The 22,769-nt window shown below is 34.4% G+C and overlaps 1 protein-coding gene across 1 annotated transcript in view; it reads left to right on the forward strand.

Moving 5' to 3' along the window:
* Positions 1 to 2,983: 2,983 nt before the first annotated feature.
* MSRB3 (methionine sulfoxide reductase B3) overlaps positions 2,984 to 22,769 on the forward strand; it is a gene marked incomplete at its 5' end in the record, with an annotated part of 161,350 nt that continues 141,564 nt past the window's right edge. Inside the window, 2 exon segments of the mRNA NM_001257851.1 lie at positions 2,984 to 3,114; positions 21,269 to 21,377. Of these exon segments, the coding sequence (NP_001244780.1) occupies positions 3,039 to 3,114; positions 21,269 to 21,377 (185 nt within the window).

The raw sequence follows: 22,769 nt of genomic DNA on the forward strand, positions 1-22,769 counted from the left end.
CTTAAAGTCCTTGTCCCTTACTAAGTGTAAGACCTTAGGTCATTTACTTAACCTCCCTATGCCTCAGTCTCTGTGTCTAAAAAAGGGAAAATGATAGTATATACCTCATTAGGTTGTGGGGATTAAAAGGGCTAATAAATGTGAAATGCTTAGAGTAGTACATGGCACATTCTGTGTGCACAGTCAACTGTTATCTTTAGGATTTCTCTGTTCTATTGTTTTCATTAGAGTAATTTACTGTGGAAATCTATCAGGTAGTGATTTTCTGACCTAAATAGGATTCTTTGGAGAATAGCTTGCTACCTCTAAGAAGGGGTGGACATAAATGGACTGTTACAATTTTCTAATTAATGCAGTTAAAACTGTAGTAAATATTTGGCATAAATAATAATAGCTAACATTTCCTGAGCATATACTATGTCCCAGGAGTTGTACCAAGCACTTTTTACCAATTAACTTATTTAATCATTATCTTATAAGTGAGGAAGCTGAGGCCCCGAGAGGGTAAGCAAGTTGTCCAAGGTCACTGAATTGGTTATGGGCATGACCAGCATTCAAACCCAGACAGTCTGTGTCCGTGGATAACACACATCCATTGTGATGTCCCATCTTTCATGCAAACATATGTACTTTAGATCTGTTTGTTAAAGTGTTTTGTTTTATTTACTGCAAACATTAATTAGGTGGAAAACATGAGCTAAAAATAATTTTGTTAAACCATTTCAGCATAAAAATACATGTTAGAGCCATATTAACTATGATTCTTTTGTTCTGTGGAAGTATAAGCATATTAGTTTGATATAACCAAGGCATCCAGATGCACACATCCATTCTTTAGAACTGTTTTTCACTTTATGTCTCAGCTACACATTTTCAGAGTGGTTTATGAGTAATACCAATTTGCATGCATTTTACAAAGTTCAATCCTTTTCTACTATCCATGCAGGCGTTAAAATAATTCGGATAATATCAAATCCTAACCTATGAAATGCATTCTTTTAGGTTTAGAAAATAGAGAACAGTGTGACAAATTGTGCTTTTTGCATTCTTCAGTAGAGAAAGACTAGAGTGCTCTAAAAGCAGTCATTTTAGTTGCCCCACTTTGTTAGTGCTAATGTTGTACTTTCTGGGTCCTCTATTTTCAAAAAACTGGGCAAAACTAATTTGCCACTAGATGGAGCCCTGGCTATTTGGGTAGAAATACAGGCAACGCAGTCAGAATATTAAATCACACAGTCATATCATGCTGGAGGGCTCCCGGTATTTGTGGCCCTCAGTTTTTAATTGTAGAATGCATCTTTGTTCTTTCCCTGACCTGCAGAGTGACATCACTGCCTCTCTTCCTGTGCGCTGGCTTTGACATAAGCCAGATGGCCACAGTGGTTGGTAGGCGCCCAGGCTGCCTGGTACAGGAGTTGATGAAACAGAATAGGAAGACGTTTTATGGTCAGCTGTGGAAGCACAGTGAGACTGCAGCTTTGCTAAGTAATTACATTTACTGTGTGCACTTTATTCCTCACAGAGAAGGGTCACAAGGAAAAAATACATTTTTATTTATAGTGATGTGAGGTATAGACCTTTGATCTTTTATTAGTCGGTAGTCTGCTCCAAAGGAGTGCTCTCTTTTCCCTGCTCTGCAGTCACTCGTGAAAATGACATGTTTATTTATGTTTAATGGTTCTTTCGGGCTGTGCATTGTGATACTTACCTTCCTTTTCCCTCCCCTTTGTCTGCAGTTAGTAACACAAAAATGTTTTAGTCTTGTAGTGAGTTTAGTTTGGGGAAGTCAGAGTTCAGGCATGTTAATACAAGCAGATTTCTGTCAGATATACTCCAGAGTGATTTAGTAAAATATATTACTGTTTATTATATGTTTGTTCTTCAAGGAGGTCAGAAGAGTCCGGAACAGACTTTTTTTGGGGGTGGGGAGCAGGGGAAGTGGTCAGGAAATGAACAAGACTTTAATTTTGTATTAATTTTTGGGCATTTAATGGTTAAAGTCACTTAAAATACTAATTTGAAATAACATATGTGAAGTTTATTGATCTAGTATTTTCCATTTCCATTTAAAGTTAATCTTTACCAACTGAAATATTGTACAAGATTTTTAAGAAAATTCTAAGAATTGAACTTTTCTCTAAAGTTTAATATCTACACAATTTTTAGATTCTTCCACATAATTCATTTCCAAAGACATTAAAAAACAATTTTACACTTTTAAAATGACTAAATCATGAATATTATTCACAGAATTGACCTAGAAATTATAAATCATATAATTAAATGAAAATTCATATTTGCCATGCTTTATTCAAACTTAACGCTGTTTTGAAAGTGTTAATTGTCCATAGGTTTTCTGGGTCTCTATTTCATAAAATGAAATTCTAACAAAATATGTCTCTTAATCTTATTATTTTATAGTCTTCTCCAGGGAGGGAGATTTGCCAGTAATTGCTGGAAGAAGGCAGCATGGTGTAAGGAAGGAACATGGCTTTGCAGTCAGATATAACAGGGTTTTCTAGTCCTTTTTCCACTGATTATTTGCTTTGTGCCCTTGGACTTTTGAGTCACAGTTTCTTCACATATGTATTGGGCCATAAAACCTACCTCCTCGGTTTATTGTAAGAATTAAATGATACGACGTGTATATTAGGCTCCAGACAGTTCCTGTCACATGGTATGAACTCAGTAAATGCGAATTCCTTTCAACTGTTTTTAAACTTCCTCTCTTTTCTCAACCTCTTGCAAACTGTGTTTACAGATTACACTGCTATCTTGTAGTGTGTATTTTATCTCTAAGATACAAATAAAGCTAGATTGAAAGTAAGCTCACCGGCTGAAAAAAGGCATTTGAAATTTATTAGCAATATGTGCATGTGTTCAGTTCCAGATAAAACTGTAACCATCAGTTGTGCAATTAATGTGTTTAATATTTGTGATGTTTTAATTTGTTTTTTGTTTTTGTTTTTGTTTTTTCTCCTACTCAGCTCTTGCCCCTGTTCTTTGCTTCTCGTTTTGTTGGTGAAGATATCACAGTGATGTCTGCATTCAACCTGCTGCATTTGGTGACAAAGAGCCAGCCAGTAGCCCTTCGAGCCTGTGGGCTTCCCTCAGGTTGCTGCTTGTTGTACTGTACATAGTGAAGGCACAGGGCCAACTGGGTGTTTCTGCTGCAGGAAATGATACACCATCATGCTTTGCTAAATTTCATTTTCTTTTACTTGGGCCCTAATTTGAAGACGGAAATTGGTTATAAATCACCACTCTACTTTGAGTAACATTCATTTCCACAATCCTTACAACCCTTGGAACATTGTCCAGTTTCCTTGCCCAGTGTATAATTGTCACTAATATTTCATGATATCTTCTTGTTCTTTAATGCACACTACACATCTGCAAATCATAACGTTCATAAGAGGCTGGCAGTCTGAGTAAGAAACTGCCCCAAATCACACAAAATAGGACATTCATCTTGTTAAAGGATAATGAAAATGCTTTTCATTCCACATGTGGTCGTTCCTTTAGGAAAAAATGAAAATGAACAACGTTAGCATAATTAAGTTACCAATTTATTGTAGTTAAAAAGAAAAAAAGTTCTACTTAACAATGACCAAATAAACAGAACTAATATAGCATGCATCAGTGGGTTCTTAAATTAGAACGACTGCACTTTCTAACAGTGTGATTTTAAGAATTTAAATAAGTGAGGCATGAAAGTCCAAAATTTTTTATGCGCCTGTATCATAAGCTTAGTATTTTAATTTTATTATGAAAACCGCAATGGCTAAATATTTTACTTCTGTGAGTATGATTATCAATATTATTTACATTTTTCCATTAGTGTAAATATCTATCACTACATTGTATAGAGAATTTAATTCCAGCTCATTAAATGTTAACTATATGTGCCAGGCATTGTGTTAAGCAGTGAGGATACAGTGATAAATAAGGTAAAGCTGATGTTTTTCAACAAGTACAAGATGGAAATGGAACTATGTGAGGACTGTTGAATCATATGTTGACCTGACTAGACTAGAGGCATTTATACTTGGTGTGTTAAGGTAATTCAGAGGAGGTTGATCCTAGATCTTGTCTTTAGGAGAAGAAATGTTGGAAGGAAGGGAAGATCTCTGAAGTTTAAGGAGGGCTTTATGGAGGATATGGTGCTTGAGCTGAATCTCATACTGGGAGCACAGTTAGCCTGGTTTCTAAGCAGGGTGGTGGGGAGGCTGTTTCTAACAAAAGGAGTAGCATGGGAAAACATGAAGGCCTGAAAGAGCAAGGCATGTTCAGAGAAATACAGTTATTCATATGGCTGGTTTGGATGTACAAGGGCAAATAGAAGAGGTAAGGAAGGAAAGGCAGCCAAATCATGAAGCACTTTATATGATGTTCTAAGGAATTTAAGTCTTGGAGAGATGAACAGGAATGACATGACTTCATTTGCATTTTACAAAGATTATTGATTTAGTATGGTAGGAGGTCAGAGCTGGTTTTTCAGATGTTTCTGTGAGAGAGGCTGGGTTGGCAACCTGATTAGAAGGAGTAAGGTATTTGTCTTGCAGCCATATTTATATAGCAAATACACTTTTTTAAAAGTAGATTTTAAGTCTGTTTGTGGTGACATGAGGGGCTAATGAAGCTTAATGTATAGAGGCCCCAATCACTCTTCTCAGTATGCCCCCTGGGCCCACATCCCCCTGCACTGCCACCGTAAAGAGTACTGGAGGAGTCTGAGGCTGTAAGGAGATGTGAAGTGCTGTGGCCGTTACAATAGAGTTGAAAAGGAAGATTGTAATTGGGAGAGATTCAGGCTGTAGAACTGACAAGGTTTGTCTGTAGAATTGTATATGACCTTGAGGGAGAACCTCAACCACTAGTTACTTGTGCTATGCAGAACCTTTTCAATGCTCTACAGTACGTGTTACAGGTAGACTATGGAGGTTATTTAGATGATACATAATGATGTTTTCCTCTGGAAAAAGCTCCAGTGTGTAAAAGTACCCAGCATAGTTCTTGTAATATGGGTTTGCCAAATATAGAGGAGGCTAAATGTTTATAGAAACCACATTAATTAATAGTATATTCTTCAATAAATGACGGTCATGGATTAAAGGGTTTCATAATGAGATTGTTTAATTGAAATATAAGTATCTTTAAGTTTTGACGACAAAATGATTCAAAGATAAATTCACCAAAGCAAATCGTTTTTAAGAAGTTAACCATTGTGGTACAGTGCTTAAGCACACTAATTCTGTCTGGGGTCAGACTGAGTTTAAAATCTGACTTTGCCACTAACTAGCTGTGTGCCTTAGCTTCCTTGTTTGTAAAATGGGGATAATAATAGTACCAATCTGAAAGGGTTGCTGTGAGAATTAAATAGATTGGGATGTGAAAAGTGCTTAAACATGTGGCCGGCATTTAGTAAACACCATATATGTCTTCACTATGTTCAATATGGAAATTCATGTATCTGTATTAATACAGGTTTATGTTTTTCCAATACAACAGACTTTTCAAACTTTTAAACATGTCCTATGTTTCATTTAACTATTCTTTTACTTTCATGGGACTCACAAATACACTTTATGTTTGAGAAATAACCATCTTGATCTGTTGTTCTGATCTGTTTATTTTACTTATACACCCTGCTGAACCAGAATTCAAGTCCTATAAATATACAACAGATTTATTTTATTCTTACTACCAAGTACTGGTAAAAGCCAAAATAAACTCTCATCTTTCTTATCTAGGGCTTGTAAACCCATTTTAATTTGAAAATTGAATTGGCTAGAATAGTATTCCATAATTTCTTGACCATTCAAGCACCCCTAGTTTTTAAAGTGTTATGAAAGTCAGTCTTCCGGTGTCTACATATTTTATAACTTGTATTTAGCAAAATCTTTATCATCATCAATTTCTCTAACAGGATTTTGCTCTTAGATATATAGAAATGTTGAAGAAGTTAACTTCAACAATAATGAAACAAACTGTTTAAATTTTGAAAAATAAAGATGAAATTGAAATGGGAATTCTCGTCCTATTACTTTGTACAGGTAGGGAAAAGAAGAGGCCAAAACTGGAAATACAGGAAGTGAAGGTGAAAGTTTGAAGTCTTGCTTTAATATACTGTTGCTGGTCAAAACCCATTACAACAGAAATCTCTGTAAATCAAAAAGATGTCTGTTCCCCAGCCAGTACCCTACTAATTTTGAGTATTATTCAATATGAAATAATTCCAGGACTAAAATATAATTGGAGCAGGCTCTTAAAGTTGATTATAACTGGATTGACCTGCATGAAGGCTATATCCCAAAAGAGCGATCTATTATTTTTAGCTTTGACTTTCTTTACTTCTTATTTTTTAATAAAGTATAATTTTAATTTAGATCTTATTAAGTGCATCTGAGTTATGGTTCACTCTTGTTTGTAATTAAAGGTAATTTTTCTCTCTCAGAATTTCTTCTTAATTTCTTACAACAGTTTCTTTTATGTATTAAAAGAACACTGGATTAGGAGTTAGAAAACTGTAACCAAAGCTCCGTCCTTAACTTGCATGACCTTGAACAAATCAGTAAACTTCTCCTGATCACAGTCTCTTCATCTTTACGAGGAATTAAAGTTAGATAATATATTTAGTTCTTAAATTCTGTGATTTTATTAACTGTCACTTGTTTTTACTTTTGACTTTAGGTTAATCAGATCTTAAAACTCAATACTAACTAATACTGGGAACTTACAGAGAAGTCTGCTGACTTGTGGTGGTAGGACAGTTTCCATGTTGAACATTAGAATTCCTTGCCTCTTAATCAAGACTGAAGCATTATCTGAGGAGGAATCAGGAAGCACAATTTTATAAATAGTTTTAATGCTAGATAAAAATTAAGTGTAATTGTAGCTTATACTAGATATCATGATAGCTTTCAGCCAAGTGAGGGTGAAATAAATAAAATTTGTCTAAATAGTACTAATTAGAGTGATAAATTATACTTTTTTTCTACCATCATACATATAATTTGTGGTTGTGATTCTTACTTGACGTTAGTGGCATATTTAATAGTTTCCATGAATTGAAGAGTTACATGGCTGTAGCTTATAAATATATCATAGTTTTCTAATGTAGCAATTAGAAGTCTTAGAGATATTTTGCAAATGGTGTTAGAAAGTCATTGACTATCATCTGTATAACTAGAACTCTATGAATCAGCGGCTTATGGCTCCAGAGCTTAACACAGTGCCTGGCACTTAATAAATATTTGTTAAATGAATCAATAAACATTTGGAATGTTTATGTGGAGGTGAAGTCATAGCTGTAAGAGAGTACAAATTTATTTGAAACTCCTTTATATGGGAAGATTAAAAGTAAAGTTCATAGTTTGGTTTACTTTTGAATTTATTGTCTAACAATTTTTTTCTCACTTTATTGCATTAGTACAATATAGGGGATGCCATAAGTATAAATCGCATTGTGGCTAAACAAATAACAAAAGTGGCAACAGATTCAATGCATATTATCCAGAATTGCTTTTACCTTTTCTTGCAAACAGTTTGAGTTTTGGTAGTAAGCTGTTTGAGGCAGTGAATAAGGATGTATTATACTTAGCATAAGACTTAAGAACTCTGGCCCTTTTGATCACTTCTTTGCAGCAGATTATTGTTTATTGTGCTTTAAAGTCTCCATTTGTAAAGAGGAAATACTACAGATGCACATTAAAGCCACATCCATAAGTAGCAAGTACTTATTCAATTTGAGCTGGCAATATTTCATTAATAGAACTGATGTACTTAAAAGATAATCAGAATCGTCAGTGTGCTGTTCACTTACTGAATGCATTGACATTCTATATTAGTTCTTCAGAACCTTTTTTGGGTCATAAAAAATATGGACCACCTACATAATGCTTTGATAAAAGTTACGACCTTCTTTTCCAGAAAAGACATATATGCATCTACACATGTTTTCATATAATTTCAAGAAATTTTTTGTTAGATCTTCTGAAACTCTTCAAGGGGGCTCTTTGACCGCATGTCCAGAACCTCTGTTCTAAAAGATGCACATGAACCCAACATAAAACTCATCAGAACGCAGTGTTTCTGATTTCAGTACTGGTGTCCCTAAAGGAAAGGAATTCTCTCCCTTTTGTTCAGATTAATGCCCTTAGTTCTCCAATTTCACCATTCTTACCCGACATCTGACCTAACTTTATCTTACCTAACTTCTTTGATTGTATTAAAATGCTGTGGAGAGGATTTTTTTTAAAGAAATAAAAAAAAAGGACCTACAAATTTCAACCCGTAATTCACAAAATAATTTGCAATTAATTGATTAAATGGTATCCACTTTTTCCAGTAGATGGCACTAGGTTTACACTCTTTCATAGCATGAATGATTATTGATATTAGCACATAGGTGCATTGTGAAAACTTAAACAAAAGTGTATAAGGAATAGCCAGTTAAGAACATATGGATTTATAAACCACAAATTTTTCTGCTTATATTATGTTCAAACAATATTTGTAGAGCACAAAACCTTTTTCCATTTTCAATAGGATTCCAACTCCCTTATGCTTGACCATTTCATTGAAATTGTCTTTCATGTGTAGACTTTCTATAAACTGAAACAAGCTTTCATAAATTAACTTATCTTGTATCCAAATAGCTGATTTAACAGTCATTTATGGTTTTATGTGCAGCTAAATTTTCTTCAGCAGACCACCCAAGAATTAAAGAAAATTTCACATTTTGTTTTGCTGTGTTTTGAATTTTTATAGAATCTTGAAACTGTTATTAGTTTAACATGTTGACTGTTAAGCATGAATCAATTTTTGCATGAATGAAAATATTTTAGAAAACTAAGAAAAATTATATTTAAAATGTTGATTAATGAGTACTCTGATGCAGCTGTATTTTTCTAAAACAAACTGTTTTCGTAGCTCTATAATAAATGTTTTAATGTTGAAAAGTTGCTGTGCAGCATCTAATTACCAGACGAATTTTTAATTATCTGTGGACAATGCATATTAGTTAAAGCTAAATTGTTATACAACAATAAGACTGTATGAATAAGATGTTGGGCATATGGTTTGTTAAGTGTGGATTCTCTTGATTTTCTGTTAAATATGGAATACATTCTTTATATACCTTAAGAATTATAAAATACATAACACCTAGTAACGGGAGAGTTTAAATAGGCATGAACAAGAAAATTAAATCTTAGTTTCGTTTGAGAAATTCATTAGTTAACAATGACTGTAAAGTGTGTAAAACATAAATTCTGAAAACAAATGATAATTCTACAGGGTTAGAATATCTAGACAATATGGACTTTGGAGGAATCATATAGGTAATTAGATGCTTATTTGTCTAAACATATTCACAATAATGTTATGTAACAGATTGTAGAAGGATTTATGAGCTCTTGCTCTCAACAGACACAAGTTTAATGAAGGAATGAGCCATGAATAACAGTTCACAGATTCGCTAATATTGTGGATAGATATTTGATGAATTTTTACTATCATCCTTTCCTAGTTTACAATTTCATCCTAAGCATTTCATTTAGAGATTGAATTTCTCATAATTGCGTCTGCTAGGTACACTCTTTAAAAGAAAGAGCTGTAAGAGAATACAAATTTAACATTTTTAAAAATAGATTGTATTAAGATGCAATGATAAATTATCTGAAATTACCTTTTGTGCCTTTGCATTTGAAATCAACTATTTACTTGAAAATTTAAAATCCTCATTCCATTTATTTCAATTTCCTATTTTTTTTTATTTTTTAAAACATTTAGTATATTTACGCTTGTGTTAGATATTTAAAAATGCATGTTATAAAAAATACACCTTGAGGCCTGGCGCGGTGGTCACGCCTGTAATCCCAGTACTTTGGGAGGCCGAGGTGGGCAGATCACTAGAGGCCAGGAGTTCGAGACCAGCCTGGCCAACATGGTGAAACCCCGTCTCCACTAAAAATACAAAAATTAGCCAGGCGTGGTGGTGGGTGCCTGTAATCCCAGCTACCTAGGAGGCTGAAGCAGGAGAATTGCTTGAGCCCAGGAGGCAGGGTTGCAGTGAGCCGAGATTGCATCATTGTACTCCAGCCTGGGCTACAGGGTGAGACTCTGTCTCCATCTCAAAAAAAAAAAAAAAAAAAAAAAAATACCCCATGAAACGACAAAAGATATCAGTTATTTAGATGGTTAATAAGAGATATACTTTTATAGAGTTTAAATTTATATATTAACTTATATGATAAGCATTTATTTCAGTAATAGATGTATTTATTATATTGAGCCACATAATTGCAAGGAAGGAATGGAATGTTAATTTGTATCATTAGAGTATTTGAATTTGAGGTAAGCAAAGAAAGTTCAGAATCCTATAACTATAGCTTTCTAAAATTTTGTTTTGTTGCAGAAGTACATGTTGGCGCAGAAAGATAAAACTGTTTATACTATATTCCACTTGATTAATATTTTAATCTTCCTTCTGCAAATTTTAGATAATATCACAGCAAATTTCAGAGCTTCTCATCATATTATTGGTATTGATGAAGAAAGAGATTAGACACTTGATCTGTATTTACTAGTTTGTTTCTACCACCAACTTGCTTTCTGGCCCCAGGAATCTTTGTTTTGTACCTTTTATTCCTATTCTGCATCTGTAAACTGAGGATTTTGTAACATTCTTGTCAAATCTTTTATAATTAGATATGACCTTCAGGTGAGGGTTGTTATATTATATTATATATTAGCTGACATTTTCCAAAAGTTTGTTCTGTGCAGTTTAAATGCCTTGTTGTAAGGGAGAAGAAATTGGGGGAAAAAAGATGGGGGTGTAAGGGAGGACGCCAAAAAGTCCGGGAAATGTGATGGGTTTGATCAGGCAAAATCTATTTCAGTTATGGAAAGTCCTTGGTTCCTGCAAAGTAAGCTCTGGAAAGGCAGAGATTTTTGTCTGTCTAGTTCACTGTTACAATTCAGCAACTACAATTGTTTCTGTCACATAAAAGGTGTTCAGTAAATATTTGTTGAATGAATGAATGCTTGTTAATAAGTAACATCATCTTATATATCAAAATAATGTCACATTACAAGTAATGTGATCTCTGCTCTTCAGGGATCTACATTCTGGTGAGAAAGATGGCCACCTCAGGTTCAAATTTTATTATCTATAGGATAAAAGGAGTTATATACTTGAAGGTTTTACGATTCTGTGTGAACACTTTCTCTTTTGTTTTACCATGGAGGCAGGGAGTAGAAGAAGTGAGAAGCATTGTGCTTCTTTCCTCCCAGAATGGCAGACTGAATTCTCGGAATAGGATTTCAAGCAATGCCAGTTCCTCTGAAGGATATTGAAGGAATGTGTAGATGTAATTAGTGGGAGGTGGTAGGAGTGGAGGATGAGAAGATGGGAGTAGGAGTGGACTGTGGGCACATGGGTTAGCAATAGATAGGTATGGTAAAGTGCAACCAAGCATGAGTTCAAGAGAGAAACAGAATGGACAAATAAACTAGAGGAGGAAAGCTGCAGACAAGAGAACCTGGCTGTCATTAACCAGGTATGCAACCATGAGTAGTAACTCTTTTGGGCTCTATTTCCTTTTGAGGGCTTTGGACTAGAAATTCATCATTTCCCAGATTATAATCCAAGGAACACTAATTCTACTGACTTTCCCTTGTAAAATGGATCTCATCATCAAATTGAGAACCAACCCTGCATACTACCCTATTGCATAAATTCTAAGATGCACTGGTTTTACATTCTACCATCTTGGTAATCTGGACACAGCTTAAAAATCATTGTGACAAGAATGTATTATAGTTTGGCCACTTTCTCCCCCCTTTTCTAGTGGAGCAGAAAATAATGGTGTATCAAATGACCACATATTTAATAGTGCACATCAGCATAAGAAAATCTCTGAGAAGGTCTTCAAGAATCCCATGTCACCTAGATTTACCTAATTTGATTTGACAGTGGAACCTTTCCCTTCTCACTCTGCAAGAGGAATAGCATGTTAGCATTTTTTTTCAGAGCCAGTATTTTAGAGAATGCATTTTGGGGAATGCTGGACCAGGTAATCTTATAATCTTAAATCCAGAGAATTAATAAAATATTAGTTACAATAAGACATTTGAATATGAAACCCTAGAGAGGTAACATAGGATTCAGAGTAGTAATCTGAATTACTGAATTAATTTTTTTACTGTCGTTATTTATGTTTAAAATTTCACTGATTTATTAAGCAAATGTTATTGTTGCTGTTCTTAAACTAATTTATAAGAAACATAGCCAAAGTCATTATTTAGAAAACATCTGTTAGAAAGAAGATTTAAGCAGCAATAATTAAAGTGAAGAATTGAGTGTTTAAATACAACATATACCCTTTTAGTCCTTCCTTTTTCTCAACCACATTACTAGGTGCTGGGGATGCAAAGATGACTAAAATATGTATGAGCACTGTCTCTCAAGAAGATATTGAATAATGTCTTCCTATGTCAGGGGAAAACATGGCTTTTCTTGATAAATCTGAGTGAAAAAATAAAGTGGATTTTTTTTTTTCTCCAGAATTCCTCAGATTTTTCTGGAATGTATAGATTCAGATTTAGCTGTTTGTTGAGTGGCAGTTGAAGACTTGTTTTCTAGGCCTTATGCTTAATTAATTTATATTTGGAATTTGATTTGGGTGGTAACGTAATTTTGGAAATTTGCAAAGCTGAGTTTTTGACAATATATATTTTATTTTGTTTCTGGTGAAGTATACTCAATGTTATATTTAAATAAAATTCTGCATGATAATCTAAGAGAAGGCTCCTTTCCTTCCTTTTTGTGGGTGGTTACCGCTCATCTCCCTAGCAGTTGGTGCTCCCCAAGGGGAGAAGGAGGATGAGAGAGCGAGCTATTTTTTGCAAATCTTTTTGATTGCATGTGAAATGTAGAATGGAAATGAGCCTGTCTGTTTTTAATTTTTTTTATGGGCTATGACGTTCTAGTGAAGACCCATACTGGAAAAAAAATTAAAAACAGGGAACTCCAAGTTTGTCAGACATTTCACATGCAATCAGATAGAATTGAAGTTAAGTGACTTTCTCTTCCACTGTTGTCACTTGATGATGGCAGAGACTTTAAAAATTCTCTTCTTATTTATATGCCTTGCAAGCAAGAAAAAGCCCTTTGGATCAAGACATTTAAAAAATATTTCCCTAAACTCTAGGCTTTATGGTCCACATTAACACAAAAAATTGTTGCTCTCAGTATTTGCATTAAATTTTGAAGAGTTGATAAGATACTCTTTAGTTTTTTTATGTGCTTAAATAATGCTAATAAAATACACATGAATTCAACAATTAAAAATTTATAATACAAATGAAAGATAGAAAAGTAAAATGTGGCTTCTGTCATTCATTCGGGTGGATTATTAATGGATGTTTCATCAGGATGAATGTAGTGCTAAACCTCTATTGTTTCCCATCAAGAAAATAATGTAGCTTCATGAATGAGATTTTACTGTTAAGGTTAGAATTTTAATTCACATTAATAACCTTTCAGTACTGTGAAAAATACATTTACTCCCCTTGACTTACAGTAAGAAAGTGTTTGCACGTTTTCCCCCTTAATTTTAAAACTGCGTTACTTCTCAGTTCCCCAATTTCTCCCTTTTCAAATCTGAACCTACATTTTATCCGGATTTTTGTTTGTTTGTTTGTTAAATTAGCTGCTACTCTTACATGAAAGACTGCATACTTTTCATCAGGATAGGGTAATAACCACCTTGACTTGTACACATTTGATCATATTATATCTATTGGGATGTCTAGATGTAGTTTTCTATTTGGATCTTTTCTGGCACTCTGTGAATGCTGTTGCTATTAGTTATTTGAGTTTTCTATATTTCATTTATAAGCAGATATGATTAAATCTAGGTGGGAAAATTTTAAAGTGTTAACATCCTTTTTGTTAACTCTCTTTACACAAAACTTTGCACATACCTTTACTGTAAGACTGCACATTGTATAGATTGTTTGTCTTATCTTTCCTGCTAAAATATGTGTTCTCCTAGAGCAGGAACACCACCTTATTTATTTTTAACTTTCCAGTGCTCATGACAGTTCCTGATTCACTGTAGATGTTTAATAAATAGTTGTAGAAAGTATAAATTAATATTAGGCTCAACAGTTTTTATCTTCAAAGAATTTGCAATGTGTTTGGGAAAATAAAGCAGAAATGAATGAAGATGTTTGAGAATAATTGCATAATACTGTATTTGCCCATTTAAGCAGTACCTTGCAGAGTAAATACACTAATACTAAAAGTGCTAATAGAGGTGAATTTATCAGGATGTGTAGCCTTGGAAGGAAAACTTGCTTGACAACATCTTCTGAGTGTATTTATTCAAACCTTCAGTATGAGAACCATACTGAAGGCCATTTTTATCATTCAAGTATGCACCACTCAAACATATGGTCTTGCTTAATTCAAGAAGTTTACAATGGTATGTTGCATGCTTATAATGTCCATTGATGTTAATTAGAACTCTGTGCATACGTCTATGGAATATAATTGAAACTGATCTTGTGGAATTGTCTTATGTGAAGTAATAGTAAAACAGCAAGAAGGCATTAAATGTGAATATTATTATGACAGATAAAGATATGATTTTTCTTACATATAGGAAAGAATAACTCTTTACCTTAAGAAGAAACAATTTTTTTTTCTGAGTCCTAGAATTCATAGGTTTATTTTTGTGTGTGTTATATTTAGGGCTCGGAGAACAGATGAAATTAAACTGAAACAAAATGTAAAAATTAAGAATGTTTTTAAAAAATAGAACAGGTACTAATTTTATACTTTCTTTGGTTATGGACGTTTCCTGCCAGGGCCAGAAGATTACTCTGAAGGGGAGGGTTATTGGAGTGTTTCAGAAGGGCAACAGCATTGTCTGGTCGAAGAGTTTTTTGCTCTCCAGGCTCATCCAAAATTCATCACCAGAAACAGCCATCGAGTATCCTCTTACATATGACTCCAAGTTGAGAATGATGATCTATAGTGTAAAAAGGATGGCTTTAAGTAGACAAAGCAAATTAGCAGAACTTGCACTCTGATCATACATTGAAAGTTCAGCCAGAAAAATACCTTCCAAGAGCTATTTTGAGGGTAGCACTTTGCTAAATGGATATTCACAAAACTTTCTCTTGGAAGTAAAAATGTAATGCTAAACAATGTCTGTATTAAGATATGTAGTTGTAAACTTCCTGGTTTAAAAGCATATTCCTTATATATTTAAATTGTTGCTTATCTATTCATATTCAGGTTTTAGCACTTGCACAGAGACCTGTCTCTGTCTCTGCCACTGGAATATGAACTTGTTAGTGTTTACATCTCTTGCATTGGTCGTTTCTGCCATGTGTTCGGAAAGCTATTCCTTCAGAGATCAGCACAGACACCTTCCTCTCCTTCAGGAGAGGAGAGGCTTTGCTCAAATATCACCTCAGTGAGACTTCCTTGACCACTGTATTTAAGATTATAATCCTTATTCCTTTCACTCCCAGTCCTCTAGTTTTCCTTTTTCCTTCCTGAATACTTACCACCTTCTAAGAGACTATGTAATTTACTTACTTGTTTTCATTGTAGTTTGTCTGTCTTCCCTTGCTCCTGCTGGAATGGGAGCTCCAGGAAAGTAGAACTTTATTTTGTTCTCTGGTATATCCTAAGTACTTAGAATAATGCCAGCAGATAATAGGTTCTCAATAAATAATTAGTGAACTAATGAATATATCTTACTTAGCATAGAGTCTGGCACTGTATAAACACTCAACATTTTTGATGACTTAGGCAAACAATTTAAGAAAAAAATCTTGTATCAGTGGTCCTCAGAGTAAACCCTGCAGCTCTAGTTTTGTGGAAACCAGAGGACTGAAGCAAAAGTGTCCTGACATATGAGTTTGTATGTTAATCTCAGGAATGTTTTTCCTTTATATGTCTACTTTGAGAGAAAAATCAGAATTGGGTATGGTTCTACAAATATAGAGCTTTTCTTCCCCCATGCTTTTTAGTTTTATCTTAAAGCCTTTATTGAATTACTAGAATGCAAACAAAAAATGATAGTTATGGTATATATTTTACATTTTATTCTAAAAATGTACTAGATTTGGCTTTTCCAAATGGCCAATTATTTAGAAATTCTAACACTATACTATGCCTGAAGTAAAAATTTGCTCAGTTTTCCAGTGACAAACTAATAACCAGCCAAATTACAGTGAAAAATAAAGTATACCACCTTTAAATAAAGCAGCAAGATATTTCAACATGAACTTTACTGTTTTAACCTACTAAACTCAAAGCAAAACAAGATATTCTTATCTCTTATTCATTTATTATCTTGGGAAAATATTTAATAGTTTCATTTTTTTCTGATCCTAGAACCAAAATTAAAGTTATGGGATCCTTAGGTTTTGTTTTGATTTTTCACATCGAAATATAAAATTTATGACTTGAAAGTACTCTAAGATTTAGGTAACAGATCTAATTTACTTCTTAACAGGAAGTTAAAAAGCCTTTCAACGTTTTATAGACTTTGTGAAAATCCTGTATGAAACTTGTCACTGACCCTATGTTGAAGGAGTAAATACAGGGAAAAGAGACATTGGCTAATAGAGGAATGTAACTTTTCTAATGTACTGAGGTGATTGTTACTTTTTGCCCCTTATTATTTTGTTAATTTTTAAGCTGAAAGTTATTGTATAGTTAGAGAAGAAAGAAAAAAGTTGTTACATAATTTTTCCTGACAGAAAATATGATGATTGGCTGGGTGCAGTGGCTCACGCCTATAATCCCAGCCCTTTGGGAGGCCGAGGCGGGCAGATCACCTGCGGTCAGGAGTTTGAGACCAACCTGGCCATTATGTTGAAACCCAATCTCTACCAAAAATACAAAAATTAGCCAGGTGTGGTGGTGGGCGTCTGTAATCCCAGCTACTCTGGAGGCTGAGGCTGAGGCAGGAGAATCGCTTGAATCTGAAATGCAGAGGTTGCAGTGAGCTGAGATCACACCACTGGACTCCAGCCTGGGTGACAGAGCGAGACTCCCTCTCAAAAAAAAAAAAAAAAAAAAAAGAAAGAAAGAAAATATAGCAACTATGGGTTTTGCAGTTAGACAGCCCTGGGTTTGAGTTGATATGTCTACTTTCTGTTTGTCCTTAATAAGGTATGTTATAACCTCTCCAAGCCTTAGTTTCTGTATCTGTAAAATGGGCATGACAGTCACTTTCTAGAATTATTGAGAGGATTAAATGTATTTATGTGAAAGTGCCTAGACATGTGCCTGGCATGTAGAAGAACTCCAACTTTATTTTCTTTTTTATTTTCTTTCTTCATTTCCTACTTTAATCATTTTAAAAAAAGATAAGGTGTGAGGAAAATACTGTTCCCAGGGAATTATTATAGAAAAAGAATTACCAATAAAAAATTGCTGCACACTAAATACTGGACCTGGCCATCTTTTAAAATACAATTTTAACCTCAGAATTCACTGTAATCAAAATGAAGTAAGTGCTAATGGCTGTGATCCTTACAGCAGATCTTTGAGGGTGGCAATCCATAACGAAGGTGACTTGCTTCAGGTCACGTGGCTGGGAAGCAGGTAGAGCCAGAAAGCAAACTCTTGCCGTATGTTTATTTGTACTAATAGCAAGAGCTTCATACTGGGGCCTCGAAACAATACTGGCCTTGAGGCAACAACACAGGACAAGCCTCGATATAAAAAGAGACTTTGGGCATATTTCAATAAATAAAATATCCTTGGACTGGCTTCACGATGGATCTGATCTATCCCAAAGTTACTCTGTAGGGAACAGTATTATGATTAGATACAAAAATGGCAATATTATCTCCTCAAATATGTACTTTTGTTACATGTGTATGCACACACACTCACTTGTGCCTTCAAAAGACACTATTAAACGTTTAAATATAGGGAAAAATATTTCCCAAACATACTTCTAAGCCAATTTAGAGGTCATTGAACAGATGTCATATAATACTAATGTTAAATTACCCTGTGTAATAAGAAAATTACAGTACCTGAGTGAAGATAGTAAAGGGAAACCATCCAATGAATTACTCTAGAATTTCAAAATGAAATGATTTTTTCAAGATTGACAGTGGCACCATATGACTTTAGAAAAGTGAGTCTGATAGGGAGAAGGGAAATCGGAGACAAAAGTGAAGCTTTTCTGTGTTTATATATGCCAATATTTGATTCTGATGGTAGAAAGGCTAATGTAATGGTATAGCTTTAAGTTGTCCAGGAAGTATATTATTATTAAATGATGTGGCAAGACACTTATTAAAATCTAACTTCTCATTGAATTGTTTAATGTAAAATCACAATGGTTGTTTCTAGTCTACATATATTTCCTTTCGGTATTAGATATACTTAAAAAACCTAATTATTTTGAGAATATGGTATAACCAAAGAGTGAAAACGTACAAAATTTGACAACTTTAAATAATCACTAGTATTTCTTAAAGGAAAAACCTCACTTACAGGTAGGAAACAATATTTATACTTAAGGTTGAAAAGCCAGGATGTAGAAAAATTTTGCTAATTTGGAAGGTGACCTTTAAGTGCACCAAAACCAAATAATTTGTAGGCTATGACATAGGGCACATTCCTACAAAATTTGTGTGAATACTGCTTTAGTGGTTCTTGAAAGACAAACAAAGAAAGCTGGAATGAAATCTTTATTCTCCTCCCAAATAAGACGGAGACTAACGAAGGAGTACAGCAGCACTCTTTCAAGGCTTGCCATTAAAATGAGGTCTCTGTAGCACAGTTAATGAGATGTTTCATAGTGGAAAACAATCTGTTTTTAAGAATGTTTAGATCAAAAGTAATTTCTAATCTATGAAATAAAGTCTCTTCAATACCCTTCATTCACTAGTAAAGCTTTTATGTTTGTATTATTTACTTCAATCAGATGTTTTCAATTTTACCTTTTTTTCTTGTACAAATACTTGACATGGTTCATCAATACTGACCAACAGTTTTATTCTCTTTCTTCAGAAAAGAGAGATTCATGAGAGAGGGAGAATGAAAAAGAGAGAAACATCTTTGCCTAAACGATTTGCAAGCATCTGTGTTTTAAGCTACTTTTTATGAACACTCCTTAGTAAATGACTCAAGGTAAAAAAGCAGAAAAGCATCCAATGTTAGGAAATTGCAATCCAATACCATGTAATTTAAACCTGCAGTTGCTTCTCTTGTACTAAATGACATACAGATGGGTAGCTTAGTTCTCTCAACTTTGGGAACACAATTGGTCTTTTTGTATGAATGAACATATATTAACAAAAATATTTTGGATAGAATTGTTTGATTTTAATTGTACATATTTTAATTATTTATGACATTGAAAAGAAAAATTTTAACCAAGTCATTTTGTTATGTTAAGTTTGCAGTTAATGATTTTGTGACACTATTAACTAAGATACAACCCTTCCAACAAATAAATGAAAATAAAATCATTTTTAAGAAGTCTGTACTGAATTGAGCAGAAACTCACCTATCGCTGTTGACTGATTATTTAAGAAAGGGCCACTTTGCATTCAAGCTATTGAGAGGCTTGTTCTGATAGGACAGACATTTTTCAGGGAAACATTTCCACCTAACCCGTTGATAACAGTAAAAATACAAGTAGTAGGTATTTGGATAAAGTGTAGGATAAGACAGGGTCCAGTGAGATGAGAGATCAACATGCCAGGAGTGACATGCCTGCTGTGCCTGTGGATCTTTCCAGGCCAGGGAAGGGCCGAAGTACTTGTGGAGGGTCAGCAGAGGTGCTGTCTGACAACCTGCAGGCCCACTCCAAGGTGTATCTTGCTCTTTGGCTCTGTCTTGCTCTTTTGCTGCCTCCATTTTCTCTTGTGGAGAATCAGTCACTCTCTCTTGGTGGCCCTGATTCTGCAAGCTGATATCCTTCTTCAACCCCACAGTCAGGGTAACTGGCTAGATAATGTTTTCCTAGTTTAAGGTCAGTGATCTCATACTATGACATTAGGTACCTTGAAAGTTAAAAAAGCGGGAAGCATTTCCACTCCTAAATCATATTTCTTTATATTTCAAAAGAAGTTGCGTTTACTATTTGGGAAACTAAGCAAGCTTTCTTGTAGTAATTTCAAAACATGGCAAAAACTCTCTACATTTAGGACCATCTGCAGGCTTCTTTCCCACTGTGATGGATGGCAAAGAAAAGCAATTTTATTGCAGTGAGTAATGGCTACCCTGTCCTGGAGTTATATTTCTTTTCAGTCATTTGCTCATGTAAAATAAAATACTACATATAAACAGGTGTTGTCTGAACATTTTACTGCAGGCTGTATAGGTTGAAATAAAAGCTGCCATTGTTATCAGAATCACGTTAGAATTATTTCACCATTCAAATACAGTTAATCAGTGAAGTCTTCCTAGATGTACTTTGCAAAAAGAAAATGTAGGTTTCTAAAAATCATATTCACGTTTCCTTTTTCCTTTGTCTTTCTCCTTTTCTATTTTTCCCACTCTTTCTTTGGAACTTCTTGAATCTGCATTAGTGAAAGTGCCTTCTCCTATAGTTTATCGAAAGTTTCTTGCTGCCCATTTAATATGGTAAGATACAGTCTTTGATGAGATATACAGAATCTTTATACTTTGAAGGAGTATACAGAATCTAGTGAAGTTTCTGATGCAATCATGGAGAACAGTAATTCCTGGTCGTAGAAAAAAATATTTTTAGAGCTCATAAAATAGGATGGTAGTTAAATCATCCACAATGGAAATTGAATTTTGATGGTTTCAGGCTATTCTACTAAGTTGCAAAATTATTGCAGACTTATGGTTTAACTTAATATGCCCATCATTTTATATATACAGTGTAAATGTTTGTAAATTATGTTTTGAATTTATTTGGAACAAAAAGGATTTCAGGATACTGGGAGATATAAAGCATGTATCTTGTGAATGATCAATGAGTTTTTAGTATCACATGCTAGAGACTTTGGCTATAGCATATTGTCACTGCTCCAGTGGAATAATCTGAATCTTAAGAAACATTCTTTTTAAACTTAGAGAAATAATCAGCTGCAGTTCAGGTAAGCATTTCCAGTGCATTAGAGACTGGTCTGGTCATTGACAAGTGACTGCAGAAGCTGCGCTGTGGCGGCCAGCCAAAGCAATTATTTAGGATTCAAGCTAAAAAGCCTTCTTCTCCCATATCCTCTCTCTTTTCAGGGTCATGTAGGGATAAAAAGAACTGTAAGGTGGTCTTTTCCCAGCAGGAACTGAGGAAGCGGCTAACACCCCTGCAGTACCATGTCACTCAGGAGAAAGGGACCGAAAGGTAAGGTGAGCTTTAATAAAAAGTCATTAAATAAGAGCTAGATTTCTTCTCCCCCCGCCCCCGCAATCCTCTTCCTTGCCAATTAATTTAAAGCATTCTATACTTACTTGCTAAAGTCTACAAATTAGTATCCTTGAAAAGGTTAAAATGGTATTGTTTAGGTTAAGACTAAGTTTTATTTGTTCTCCATTTAATGAACACTCCATATCTGATATAAAGTCACAAAGCTTTTGTTAAGGGCCTGTTTTTAGTTTACTACAAAATGTGTGGAAGTAATAGCGATTTAGGTACATTTTTTGGGAAGACATCACAGTAAGCAAAACCATGAGGGACTTGGCACTATGCCAGGATGCTGAAATTTTGAAGGTGGCCATTGTAAGTATAGACATTTTGGCTGCAAAAAGAAGGTAGCATAATTTAGTTCTTTTCTACCCCACTCCAATTTCTTTTTGAAGCACATGTGGAGAAAGTATTTATTGGCTCATTTGTGGTTGGAATGTCAAAAATTTTCAATAACTGCCCTCACATGGCTTTGGTCCTTGGAAGTTCGCCCTAAGTCCTGAAAAAAAGAATTTGTTCACTTCCAAGACTGTTTTTAGTGAATAAAGCCTCTCTCAGCTGATTCCAGCTCAAAGGTAACTTGCCAAGGTCCAACGACTTTGTTGTCTAATTTATACCGTGGAGCTTGGCGTAAGACCGTAGCTTACCTCTGATCCAAATTTATTAATGATGTAACTTCTTGTTTTCATTCATGAACTGAAAGAGCTCTCTACTACACATGGGATCCCTGTTAACAGGCAACACTCTCTTCCTGCCACAGTATCTACTGTTTACTGAATTTACCAAATGTTGAATCTCTGACGGAGTCCACCCTTAGCATACAATGAGCTAGCAGTGGACTTTAGTCTCAGCTTGCGAGGATTTCTATCCATTCTGTTGTGTACATGACTAGCAAAATGATTTAATGCACACAAACAACCAGAGATTAGGTCATTCTTAAAAATTCTGTTTATAAAAAAATTGGACCTCATAAAGAGGGTGAAAGGATAATAAAAACAAGCTGCAGAGCACATAGACTTTTTGTTGGGCTAGCACAGCTGATTTGTATTAGCTGAATGACCTCCTAGCCTTTAAGATTGTTAACTTAGAAAAATATTCCCTTAAAGCTGCAATATTCCTTTTCAAACCAAAAAATAAGACTCCTTCCACTTGAAGTCTTGGACTCTTCTGCATTTTCTGGTATATACTCTTGCACCCTGTAAAGTAGCAAAATCTTATGTAATGTTCCTTCTGTGAATCTAAACTACAGGCTTTTTTTTAATAGAAAAAAAATCTTTTTCTAAGCATTACGTAACTAGATGGCTTCTTTTTTTTTTTAATGTAACCTGCACT

This window comes from Macaca mulatta, chromosome 11, assembly GCF_049350105.2.
Source record: "Macaca mulatta isolate MMU2019108-1 chromosome 11, T2T-MMU8v2.0, whole genome shotgun sequence".
Lineage (NCBI taxonomy): Eukaryota > Metazoa > Chordata > Mammalia > Primates > Cercopithecidae > Macaca > Macaca mulatta.